Raw genomic sequence first — 12,534 nt, 5'->3', positions numbered from 1 at the left:
GCCCCCGCAGCGGGGGCAAGCCCGGTGGGCTCCCAGCCTGCGAGTCGCAAGGCGGGCTCCCTGGCCGGTCCGACCTCTCCATCCGCGGCCACCTCCAAGGTCAGGGCCCGGTGTGTGGCGCTAATAGGCCGTGGTGACTCAGAGGAGCCGGCGGGCCGGCTCCTGTCCTGTGTGTAGGCAAGTGGCCTGGTGGCCGGCCAGCGCTCCCTGAGGGAGGAGGTTAGGGTACAGCATGCCCGGGAGTGGCCTCCTGGGGGTCAGGGCCCCAGGGGTCCTTGGCGGAGCCGGCCAGCAGGGGCAGAGCCCTGCATGTGGGCCCCGAGGTCCAGGTGGGCCACACTGATGGGACTTTCTGGCCTCCTTCCATTTCTGCGTCCTGGCCCAGAGGACAGCCGGGGTCAGGGGACAGTGTGTCCTGCACCTGCCAGCCTGCATCCCGGGGCTGGGCGGGTCTGCTGCCCAGCCGCCTGTGGCCTCCGGTGGGTCCCAGAACCAGTGTCCTTGCCCATGTCCCCATTGCCGCCAGAATTGAGCAGCTGCCCATCTCCCAGGTCCCTGGCGTCCCGTCCTGGGTGGGAGTGCGCGTCCCCTAGCCCCTCGCGCCCAGCATCTCAGCCCTGCCCTGTCAGGCATGCCACCGGCACCAAACGTCATCGCTGTCACTGTCACCCATGGATCCCCCAGTCTACACCCCTGTGCCTCTCACCTGCTCTCTGCCCACGGCCACAGGCTGTGAGGGACCCTTGGGACACAGAATCAGACCCCGGCTCTGCCTCCATCCCTTCCTGGAGCCTGGGCCCACCCCGCTGTGCTCGGGGCTCTGTGAAGGGCGCCGGGAACACCGATCCGAACGGTGAGGTCTGGAGGGCTCGCCGAGGGCAGGACGCTGCTCAGGAGTGAGCCCTTTAACACGTGGGGCCGTTCGTGGGCTAAGGGGACACCATGAACATGGTCCGTGCAATGGGGGGCTCCGATGTGGCAGCTCCCGACCACCCCCATTGGCAGAGAAGGACTCGTACGGGCCAAGCTCCCGTGGCCCGTCCCCGGCAGTGTGGCCAGGCAGGCCTCTGGGGGTTCCGGGCCAGGTGTCACCCCTGTCCCGCTGGCTGGGGCCCTGGGCTGTGCCCGCAGGTGTGTCTGTCACCAGCTGACATGAGTCTTCTCGGATGAGCCTCCAGTCCTGTGACCCCCAAGCCTTCCTGCTACGCAGGGCCATGGCTGGCCGTCTCGGTGCACGTCAGTGCGGGGCCGCCGGTGGCCCCCCGTCCTCCCAGATGGCAGTGCTGCCGTCCTCTCGGGAGTTCCAGGGCGGGAGGGAGGGGGTGGCTGGGGGGCTCAGGCCGCCAAGCGCCGCGGCGGGTCTGGGCCAGGCTTCCTGCACGGCCTTCTCTGCGTTTGAAGGGAACCCAGGAGGCTGCCTCCCGACTGCTGTGAGCAGCCGGGGTTCCGGCGGGCGTTCGGGCTCCTCCACGCACTGGAACCTCGGCCCCGGTCAGTGCCCTGGCATCTCCCCAGAGTCCGTCCGTCTGTCTCCGCGTCTGCTCGCCCCTCCTCGCCTGTGCGCGCACACACGCACACACGCACAGCGCCTTCCTCCTCTCCTCTTCGCCTGTCACTCAGTGACCCTCTGTGTGGCTGCTGTGACCTGGGCAAATGGCTGGGCCTGGGACTGGCTTTTCTGTGACTCCCATGGGAGCAACGGGGGGCGACCCGTGGGCCACCTTCAGGGTTGATTCGAGGCAGGCCCGTGCGGGCGTCACCATTGGCAGGCCAGCAGCGCGAGAGAGCCCTTTGCCAGGACAGGCAGGGCCGGTGGGATGGGCAGAGGGCAGCTCGGGGGCTGCAGACGGCCTGGTCGGGGAGATGGGGAGCAGGTGGTGCCCACACTTGCCCTGCAGGCCCGTCCGTGGGCAGCCGCATGCCTGGTGAGCAGGCGCAGAGCTGGGCTGTGTGCGAGGACTGTGGGGCAGGGGGAGGTGGTGGGACCGTCACCAGGCGCCCAAGTGGTGCGAGCAGTCACTTCACGGTGACCCTGGCCTGGCCGAGCCATGGCCCTTGAGTCTCCCTGAGCAGCGGTGCTGAACTCCGGGAGGCCATGAGCACACAGCCCGGCCCGGGACACGGGGGAGGAGGGGACAGCGGTGCAGAGTGGGTTGCCGGGGAACAGGGACTGGACCTGGCTCAGGGAGGCGGTCAGGAACCCATAGGCTCCGGAGGCCACAGGGCCCACGTCCCTGCCCGGCTGCTCACTTACCCGCGTCTGACCGTCACCTCCCTGATGGGCTGCAGTGTGTGGGTCATCCGAGGTCCACACTGGGTTGCAGTCCGGCAGTGTGACCCACGTGTCTGCGTGACCCGCGCCTTCGTCTGACCCACAAGCCGTGTCGGTGCGGGCACATGTGAGCAGGAGGGCACGTCTGTGAAGGGCAGTGGGCTGGATGGGTGTCCCCGGCCCGGCTGGAGTCTGGGGAGGCCGTGGGATTCACTGTGGCACCGATGGGGAGCAAAGCCGAGTGGGAAGCAGTTGGTCAGGTGTGGGCGGTGCTGGCAGACCATGTTTTATTGGAAGCGCTATCTCCTCTGTGAGAAGGTCCCAGCCATGTGACCCGCTGCTCTCTGCCCTGCAGGGAAGGGCCGGCGGGTGCAGCCCTCGTGGTCTCCCCCGGCCGGGTCGGAGCCCTGCAAGCTGCGCCTGTACAACAGCCTCACCCGGAACAAGGTGAGGAGGGGTCGCGCGGGGTGGGGACAGGGACGGCTGGCTCGGTGGGAGCCGAGGGGCCGTGCCAAACCACAGACTGGCGTCCGTCTGTTCCTCCGGGCGCTGGGGCTCCATGAGTCCAGGTGTGAGGCCTGGAGCTGCTCGCCGTGTGGCCCGAGCATTCCGTGCCCCGAGGCCCGGCACCCCATGCAGCACGCCTGCAGGGCAGCGTGACTGCTCACGGTCACTCAGAGCCCAGCCAAGAGCTGGCTGCTTTCAGAGACATCAGTGTGTGCCAGGCAAAACACCAAAGCCTGGACGGAGGTGTGAGCTGCGGTCGGGAGGCAGCGGGTTTGCTCTCTGCTCAGCTGGGCCGGCGGCCAGCGCTTCGGCTGGTGGGGTTTCCGTCAGCGAGCACGCTTGGCGGACGGCCCGGTGGGTGACACCGGCCCCTGCACTGGTCTGCTGCTGTCAGACCCTTCGGTGGGCGGGCAGCAGAGCGGCTGGAACAGGGCCCGACTCGGGTGGTCTGGCCTCTAAGCTGGCTCCTCTAGGGCTGGGGACCCTGGGCAGGCGCCGGGAACCCGTACCTTCACCTGTGACAGGAAACAGCAGCGCCTGCCTCCCCAGGCCGTTTCCAGGAGCAAGTCGTGGTCCCTCAGAGCACTTGGCACATGGGCACATAGTGGGCACATGCTGGGCACATGCAGGGCACATAGTATGTACACGCTGGGCACATAATGTGTACATGCTGGCAACATAGTGGGCACATGCTGAGCATATAGTGGGCACATGCTGGGCACAGTGTGTATATGCTGGGCACATAGTGGGCACACAGTGTACACTCCGGGCACATAGTGGGCACACAGTGTACACTCTGGGTATGTAGTGGGCACATAGTGGGCACACTGTACATGCTGGGCACGTTGTGGGCACATGCTGGGCACATACTTGGCACACGTTGGGCACGTAGTGTGTACACGCTGGGCACACAGTGGGCACTCCATAAGTGTGCGCACTTTGCCGAAGGAAGCAGCCCTTCGCAGAGCACCGGTGTTCGGAGCGCTGCTGCCTGCCTCCAGGGACGCGCAGAATCCAGGCATGGGGAGGGTGAGCACCAGGGCTTCTCGCTTTCTGGGACCTTGCCTTCCAGAGTTTAGCTGGACTCTCCCCCTGTCCAGACTTTGTGGCGTTTTCAAACAAAACGGTCCTCGTGGGATTTGGCTTAAAGCAAACGAGGGCAGTGTGCTGGGCGTCGCTGGCTAGGGGTCCTGCCACCGCTGCTGCAGTTCTTGTGACTGTCCCTCCTTCCTTTCCAATGAAGGATGTGTTTATACCTCAAAACGGGAGGAGAGTGACGTGGTACTGCTGTGGGCCCACCGTCTACGATGCATCTCACATGGGACATGCCAGGTAGGGCTGCAGCCTTGCCGACGTGGGTGCCCCATGGGAAGCCCCCCAGCTCTGCAGAGACCTTTGACCTGTTTCCGACACCTGACCTTTGAAAGGGGAGTCAGCCCTGAACTTCCTTTCCTTATTCTTAAGAAAAAACTTCCTTTCCATAAGCAATTCACAGTCACCAGAAAAGCGAGAGAACACTGGTTCCCGCAAAGAAAAGCGCCCACAGCCGTGTTAACGCCCCGGACTGGGCCCGGGCTGTGTTTCCACGCCCCTGAACGGTTTCCCACACCACAGCTCCGCTGGGAGGGCCCGGCGAGTCTCCCTGCCCCCGGGCCTGAGGCCAGGCGGCCCACGGCTGCCGCTGCCGGGCGTGGCTGTACGAGTGGCGGGCTGCTGGGGCCACCGCGGGCCCTTCCCCTTGCCGCCAAGGAGGCGTGCGCCGTGCAGCTGGGAAGGACCACCTCTTCCCCCCTTGTCTTCCTTTAGGTCCTATATCTCCTTTGACATCCTGAGGAGGGTGCTGAGGGATTACTTCAAGTTCGATGTCTTTTATTGCATGAACATCACGGACATCGATGATAAGGTAGAGAGGGGTCTTCAAGATCGCATTTTAAGGGAGTGGCTTTGGTATAAGTGATTGAGGCAGCTCTGGCCTCCACCTGGTAGATGTGGTTCCGGCCCATAGAGGTGACGGAGGGCCTGCAGGAGCAGGCAGTTTGCGTGTGGCACTGTGGGGGACACTGGGCCGGCTTCTTTTCTGGGCGGCACAGAGGCCTTGCCGGCACGGGCTCAGCGAGGGCGAGCACGGGGGCCACGGCTGTCCCACGCAGAGGGTGCCTGCTGCACGGGACAGACGTGGGCTCAGCCTGCGCCCCTGTGGCCTGGTCTCCTTCCAGATCATCCGGAGGGCCCGGCAGAACTACCTGTTCGAGCAGTACCGGCAGAAGCAGCCCGGCGCGGCCCAGCTCCTGGAGGATGTGCGTGCTGCCCTGCAGGTGGGTCTGCTCCCCGGCTCCTGGGCTGGGGCGGTGGCCGTTGGCGCCCTGGCCTGGAACAGGGGCTGTCTTCGTGCATAGCACGGAGCCGGGTCCGTCAGGGGCCAGCAGGTCGGGGGCGGCCCCCGACCACGTGGGCCGAGGGCGACACCAGGGCTGCCGGGCACATCTGGGTCTCCCAGCTCCCGCCCGCCTGCCCGCTGGGAGGCTAGGACGTCACTCTTAGGGACACAGACTTCTTCCCACATCAGAGGGGACGCTGGTCCTTCCCTGCTGAGTGGCCCTCGGGGATGGGTCTGGGCGCCGTGGGTCACAGGCTCGCCCTGTCCTCCCGGTTGTAGCCGTTCTCAGTGAAACTGGCGGAGACCGCGGACCCCGACAAGAGGCGGATGCTGGAGCGCATCCTGCAGTCAGTGCGGCTGGCTGCGGAGCCGCTGGAGAGAGCGCTGAGCTCCGGCCCCGTCGCGGAGGAGGACGTCCGCCGCCACGTGCAGGTGAGCCGGCCCCCCAACCCCCAGCCCCCAGCCTGGGTGCCATCCTCCTTCCAGCTCCCGTGGGGGTCAGCGCCCCCGCCGGCAGCTCCCTCAGACCAGCGGGGAGCGCTCTTGGGACGTGGGGGCGGCCTCCCTCGGAGGCGGGCTCTCCCTGGGGTTTCTAAGGGCGGCGCCTGGAGGGACTGGAGCCGTGGGGCCCGCGGGGACCCCTGGGCCGGCCTGTCTACCTCGGGAAAGGCAGACAGCGAGCGCGCACGGACTGCGCCGTCCCCGGCCCCGCCCGGCGGCCCTTCCCCTCCGCGCGCGCCCTGCTGGCCGCTGCCTGCGCGCCCTGGGAGGCCGGGCAGGCGAGGGGGCGGGGGCTGCCGTGGGGCCTGCAGAGCCGCGCGATCGCGCGGTCGGGTGGGCCTCTGCGTCCTCGCCTCGCAGGGGGCTCGCGTGCGCTCGTCCTGAGCTTTAGGAGAAGGGTCAGCGCCCCCTGGTCTGGGGGAACTACCGGGATGGGGCCACGGGTGGCAGGCCGTCCTCCCTGCCATGGCCACGGGGCACGGGGCCCTGTTCTTTCTCCCTCCCGTGTCTTTATCACCCGCAGGGTGGTTTCCCCAACACCTTTTCTTTAAAATCGTAGTAAGTGCAGCTCCCAGCGTCTGTTACTGTGCACGTCCCCGTGCCCCTGGGGCCCCGCACTCCTGCGCACGCGGGACGTGAACCAAACCTGTGGGCGTCTTGGTCCCGCGGCCGCTGTCCCTTCCCCGGGCCTTGGCCCTGCCGCGCTGGTTTCCCACCATTCTTCTGTCTCTGCGCTGGTCCTCTGTCCTTTAGGTACGTTGCCCACACCTTCTCCCGGCCTCGGTCTCTTTTTTCTTCACCTACTTTTTTCAGTAACAGAGGGTCGTAATTTTAATGCAATCAAATGCACGTTTTCCTTTCGTGCTTAGCATTTTTGTGTTTTAAGAAATACTTTAGTACTTTTTCTAAAGATTTGTAAGCTTTACAGGTCACGTTTAAGCCTCTGCTCCCCGGAACTCGTTTCTGGAAGCGGCGTGAGTGGGGATGTGTCCCTGCGGAAGCCGTCGCCCCGGGGGCGGCTTGACCCTCCGTTCCCCTGACGGGTCTTTCCAGGGCAGGGTTTCCCGCCGCGATGAACTCCGGCGTCTCCCGGTTCTTTCCTCCCGTGCTTGCCGCCAAACCCAAGGCCGCCCGGGTTTTCTCCAGTGTCATCTCCTAGGAGTTTTATCCTTTTGGGGTTACGTGTAGGTCTGTGGTCCGCTCTGCGTTGGTCTGCACCATCCGTTGAAAAGACTTCTGCTCCATCGTATTGATCTCACTCCCTTGTGAAAGACCACGGACCATAGTCACGCGGCTCTGCTCCTGGGCTCTGTGTGGTGTTCCATTGATCTGTGCCCATTCTAAGTACTTCGTTTTGGGACGCTAACGAAAATGGGGTTGTGGTCCTAAGTCAGATCCCACTCGTTATTTATTGGCACGTGGTTGTCTGTCTCGCTTCCCAGCCAGGACACCTTTCCTCTCCTGCTCTTGTCTCATTGCCTCGGCTAGGACTTCCGGTGCGGAGGTGACCGGGAGCGGCGAGGGGGCGTCCTCGCCCCAGACCAGGCCTGAGCGGGAAGCCTGTGTCTCGTGAAATGGGATGTCGCTGTAGGTTTTCCTACATGTTCTCTATCAATCAAGGGAGTTCTCTCTTGTCCTACTTTTTATCATGAAGGGGTGTTGGGTTTTGTCAAAAGCTTTTTTTGCATCTATTGATATGGCCTTTTTTTTTATAGCCTGTTGAAGTGACAGTTTACATGAATTCATTTTATAATGTTTAACCAGCCTTGCATCCCTGGGGTACATCCCACCTGGTCAGGGTGTGCAGTTCTTTTTGTATTTTTGTGAATTCAACTGGCTAACATTTTGGGAAGAATTTCTACGTGTACATCATGCGACATGTTGGCGTCTAGTTTTCTTGTAACGTCTTTCTCTGCCTTCGGCCTCACAGACGGATAAGGAGGTGTCCTCCGCGCTTCCGGCCTCTGAGACAGACTAGAAAACTCGTACAATTCCTTTCTTAAATGTCTGGTAGAATTCCCCAGTGAACCTGCCCCTGGTGCTTTCTGTTTCGGAAAGTTATTAATTATGGATTCAATTTCTTCAATAGGCTCATTCAAATTGTCTCTATTATCTTGTGTGAGTTTTGGCAGCTTGTGTTTTTCAAAGAATTAATCTAGGTTATCAGATTTGGAGCACAGAGTTGTTTCATAATATTCCTGTATGATTCTTTTAAAGTCCCTGAGATCTGTAGTGCTCTTTTGTTTCTGATATAATACCACAACACTTGCGCCCTCTCTTTTTCTCTTAGCCCCACTAGAGGCTTATCAGTTTCACTGATCTTTTAAAGAACCAGATTCTGGTTTTGTTGATTTTCTCTATCAGTTTCCTGTTTTCTGCTTTAGTTTTTATTATTTATTTTTTTCTGCCCACTTTGGATTTCAGTTGTTTTTCTGTTTCTTGTTTCCTAATATGGAAGCTGAAGATGATTGATTTTAGATTTTTTGCTAATATATCCATCAATGCTATAAATTTTATCTTAAGCATTGCAAAATATTTTTAAATTTTTCTTGAGCTTATCGGGCCCATGTGTTATTCAGAAGTGTGTTGTTTCATGTCCACGAGTTTTGGGATTTCCCAGTCACGTTCCTGCGACACATTCCTAGTGTAATTCCACGTGGTGTAACGGGAGACACCTGCGATCTCTGTCCTTTAAGCTGGGTCAGCGGTTCCTGTGGCCCAGCTCGTGGTGGGCCCTGCGGAGTGTCCGCTGGATGCTGACGGGTGGCGGCGGTGACCTTTGCCCCAACCTGTCCGTGCCTGAGCGCGGCGCGTGGAGGCCTCTGGCGGTGACGGTGAGCGTCTCCCTCTCCTTGCCGCCCCGTCGGTCCCTGCCTCACATGTTTGGTGCTCTGGGGTCAGGCGCACACCTGTGCGGACCGCCAGCTCTTCTTGGTGGACGGACCCTTTCTCACTGGGCTGTTCTTTGTCCCCGACAGCTTTCCTCACTCTGATGTCTGCTCTGTTTGAAATGAGTGATAGCTGCTCCTGCTTTCCTTTTTCTTTTTCTTTTTAGGGAGAGGAGAAGGGAGGGGGAGAGAGAGGGAGAGAAACCTCGGTGTGAGAGAGAAACATCGGTCAGTTGCCTCTCAGACACGCCCCGCCCGACTTGGGCCTGAACCCGCATCCCAAGCACGTGCCCCGACCGGGAATCGAACCGACGACACTTTGCTTTCCAGGATGACACCCAGCCCACTGAGCCTCTCCGGTCAGGGCTCTCCTGCTTTCTTTGATTAGTGTTAGCAGCGCACGTTCTTCTCCATCCACCTACTTCTACTCTAAGCCTGTTTGGTGCTGAGATGGGCTCCCGGTGGACAACACACAGCCGGGTCTGGTACTCGGAGCCACTCTCACGAGCTGTCTGCCCATCGGTGCTTTCAGACCCCTGACGATCAATGTGACTGTCGACGTGTGCGCACGTCTCACCCGTATGTATGTGCGCCGGAGCCGTGTACACGCACAGTGTGTGCCTCTCTCACCCATATGTAAGTGTGCGCCGGAGCCATGTACACGCACACAGTGTGTGCCCCTCTCACCCATATGTAAGTGTGCACAGGAGCCGTGTATACACGCACATAGTGTGTGCCCCTCTCACCCGTATATAAGTGTGTGCAGGAGCCGTGTGTGCACACAGTGTGTGCCCCTCTCACCCATATGCAAGTGTGCGCAGGAGCTGTGTACATGCACATAGTGTGTGCCCCTCTCACCCATATGCAAGTGTGCACAGGAGCTGTGTACATGCACACAGTGTATGCACAACATACCCATGTTTAAGTGTGCACAAGAGACATGTACATCCATGCACACAGTGTGTGCACCTCTCACCCATATGTAAGTGTGTGCAGGAGCTGTGTACATGCACACAGTGTGTACACATCTCACCGGTATGTATGTAAGGAGACATGTACGTGTACACATAGTACGTGTGCCGCTCACCCATATGTAATGTATGCAGGAGGCATGTACATGCACACACAGCATATGCACATCTCACTGGTATGTAGTGTGCACAGGAGACATACATGTGTGCATACCGTGTGCACCTCTCACCTGTATGTAATGTCCACAGGCATGTACATGCACACACACATAGTGGAACACACTCATGCTGCTATTCATGGAACAAACTTATCCGTTAGATCAGTTAAGAATAAGGAAGGAAATTTATATCTTCAATTTCTCCTTCTTTTATAATCTCCCCCTTGTTACATAGATCTGAGTGTCTGACCTTTTATTTTCCTTCTCTATAAAGAACTTCTAACATTTCTTTCAAGGCGGGTCCACTAGCAATGAATTCTCTGTGTTTGTCTGAGAAGGTCCCTTTTGAAGAACAGTTTCCCAGGGTACAGAATTTTAGGGGCTGGTTTATTTCCCTCAGCCCCTCGTATGCTCCCCTCATATGCTCCCCTCGCCCCGTCCCTGCCCGCGTGGGTCTGCGGAGAAGCCAGGCGTGATTCTGATCTTCTCTCCTCTGTGGGTCGGGTGTGTTTCCCCCCCGACTTCTTTCAGGACTTCCTTCTTTAGGCTGATATTTCTTTGTTTGAAAATGACGTGCCGAGGCGCAGTGTTCTTCGTGTTCGTGCGGCTCGGGCTTCCCGGGCCTCCCGGGCCTGTGCTTTGGAGTCTGACATTACTCTGGGGACGTTCTCGGTCATCGCTGTTTCAGCTGCTTCTCCATCTCTCCCCCCCCCCCCCCCCAGGCCTGTGTCCTGACTGGGGGTCGAACCAGCGACCTTTCAGTTCACAGGCAGGCGCTCAGTCCACTGAGCCGCACCAGCCAGGGTGGCCTTCCACGTCTTGTGGGGACAGAGTGGCGATGCCCGCGCTCCCCGCACGGGGACATGGAAAGCAGGAGACCCGTTTCGTCGCTGTTGCCTGGCCTTGTCCTTCTCCTTTCTCCACGGGTTTGCTCTGCTCACGCCCTGGGCTGCGCACAGGCCACGGGTCCCTCCGAGCGTTGTTCCTGCTGTTTTGCTCTCTCCCGACATCATTCGTCCTGAACAGGTTTCATTTCCATTTTGATTTCTTAAACCCAGAAATTATCAAGCAGTATGTTTTTAATTTCCAGAAAGACAGCTTTTTGCAGATCAACTGAGTGTATTTCACGTGTAACTTAACACATTCTTGATCTGCAGTTTTATACAGAAGCTACCCCATGTCACCGGCTCTTTTTTCGTAATTGAATATGAAAATGAAACACTCTAAATAAGCTTCGGTATACTTTGTTTATTCATCACGTGCTGAAATGAAACTTTGTACATATCTTCTATGTAACTTTTAGCGGCTTTTTGGTATGGTAAACTGTATAGCACTCACCTCGTGCAATGGCACACAGCCACTGTTTGCTTTTCCAATAAGATTTCAGCAGCAGACACGCTGTTACAGCAATTTTCCTGGTAAACAGGAGGCCAAGAGTAAAGACACGGCCCTGAGACGGAGGACACCTTTTCTTGTAGCTTTTGCCTTCGCCCAACAGAGCCGGAAGCTGCCGCTGCGGCCGGTCTCACTGTCACGAAGCGCTCTCGCCGAGGTCCCGTGGCGTGTTATCTTGGCCGGTGGGAGGTCCTGAGGCTGACACGCCCTCTGTCTGGTGTAACTGCTGCGTCGAGGGCTCGCTCCTGCTGAGGTCTATACAAAGGCTGGAATTTTGGAATAAAGGAATCCAAGAGCGGCCTGATTTTGTAAAGTCTGTCTTCATTGGATGTAGCTTGTGAATTATCACTCAGATGAAAGAAGTAAGGATTTGCTCGAACCTCATTCGGGTCACAGTTTTAGGAAATATGGGCGCTTCAAGCGAAGGGGCCGCTGGCCGGTCATCTCTCCAATGTGATTTCTGTTTGTCCCGTCAAGGTCAGTAAGCCGGGAGACTTCTTAATGTCACTGGCGGTAACTTCCGCCTGTGGTAAAGTTTTAACAGGTGTTTTATAAAGTTTTCCCATTTGGCGGTGGTATAAATCGTTTAGAGAAAAAAATTAAATCAACAAAATCATTATCAAAAAGTAAATCCGTCCCTTCACTGATACTCCGTGGATCACTAAGTTCACCAGTGACACCAGAAATATGTATGTAATCCTCCGAGGCTGGTGTCACAGCCTTTCCTGTCCACTCCTCTTCACAATCACCGTCATTGTCAGATGCCACCACATTCCTTTTGTGCCGTTTCGGCGGTCTGATCGGCTTCATAACTACCTGCCAACAGACGGCCATCTTCTGCGTCACTGCTACGTGCCTCAACGTCACTCCGACAATCAGGGGAAGTGTCCGCACATGATTCATTGAGAAATTCTTCACTGTCGCAGTGCGCCATATTTGAAATTTTTGCAATACTAAAATTGTGATAAAACCCGGGATATCTAGAAAAGTCATTTTTTATAATAAACAAAAACGATCGAACATGATTAAGAAAACTTCTACAAAACCCTACATTACTCTCAGTTTTAAGGGCTGTACACGCTCATGCAGGTGCCACACGAGCTAACTTGTCGGCCAGCAACGCTGGGCTCGAAAACACGAGTGTGTTTGTGACCGGGCAGCCGTGTGTCAATTACCCAAGGCCCGAGAACACGGTCCCGTCCCCGGTTCTGTGAGCGGGAGACCTGGCCGTGGCCTCCTGCGTGCTCCGCTTTGGAGACATGTCACGTGCTTGAGAAGGTTCTGGTTTTCTCATTGTTCAGTGCAAAATTCTGCATGCTGTCTAAGAAGTCAGACTTGTTGGCCGTGTTGCTAATACTTTGCTTATACTTGCTAATACTGTTTGCCAGCTTAGCCTGTTCCCATAGTTTATTTTTTAAAAAACCTTCTCCTCTGATGGTGGATTTGTCCATTTCTCCTTGTTCTA

The 12,534-nt window shown here is 58.1% G+C and overlaps 1 protein-coding gene across 1 annotated transcript in view; it reads left to right on the top strand.

Annotated features, from left to right (window-relative positions):
- CARS1 (cysteinyl-tRNA synthetase 1) overlaps positions 1 to 12,534 on the top strand; it is a 99,416-nt gene that overhangs the window by 2,516 nt on the left and 84,366 nt on the right. Inside the window, exons 2-6 of the mRNA XM_090292939.1 lie at positions 2,628 to 2,719; positions 4,023 to 4,111; positions 4,586 to 4,682; positions 4,996 to 5,094; positions 5,436 to 5,588. Of these exons, the coding sequence (XP_090149065.1) occupies positions 2,628 to 2,719; positions 4,023 to 4,111; positions 4,586 to 4,682; positions 4,996 to 5,094; positions 5,436 to 5,588 (530 nt within the window). The remainder of the gene's footprint in view (positions 1 to 2,627; positions 2,720 to 4,022; positions 4,112 to 4,585; positions 4,683 to 4,995; positions 5,095 to 5,435; positions 5,589 to 12,534) is intronic.

This window comes from Furipterus horrens, unplaced genomic scaffold (assembly GCF_987537825.1).
Source record: "Furipterus horrens unplaced genomic scaffold, mFurHor1.1.pri manual_scaffold_2, whole genome shotgun sequence".
Classification (NCBI taxonomy): domain Eukaryota; kingdom Metazoa; phylum Chordata; class Mammalia; order Chiroptera; family Furipteridae; genus Furipterus; species Furipterus horrens.
The sequence above is the reverse complement of the archived record's forward strand: the minus strand, read 5'-3'. Positions and strand labels throughout refer to the sequence as shown.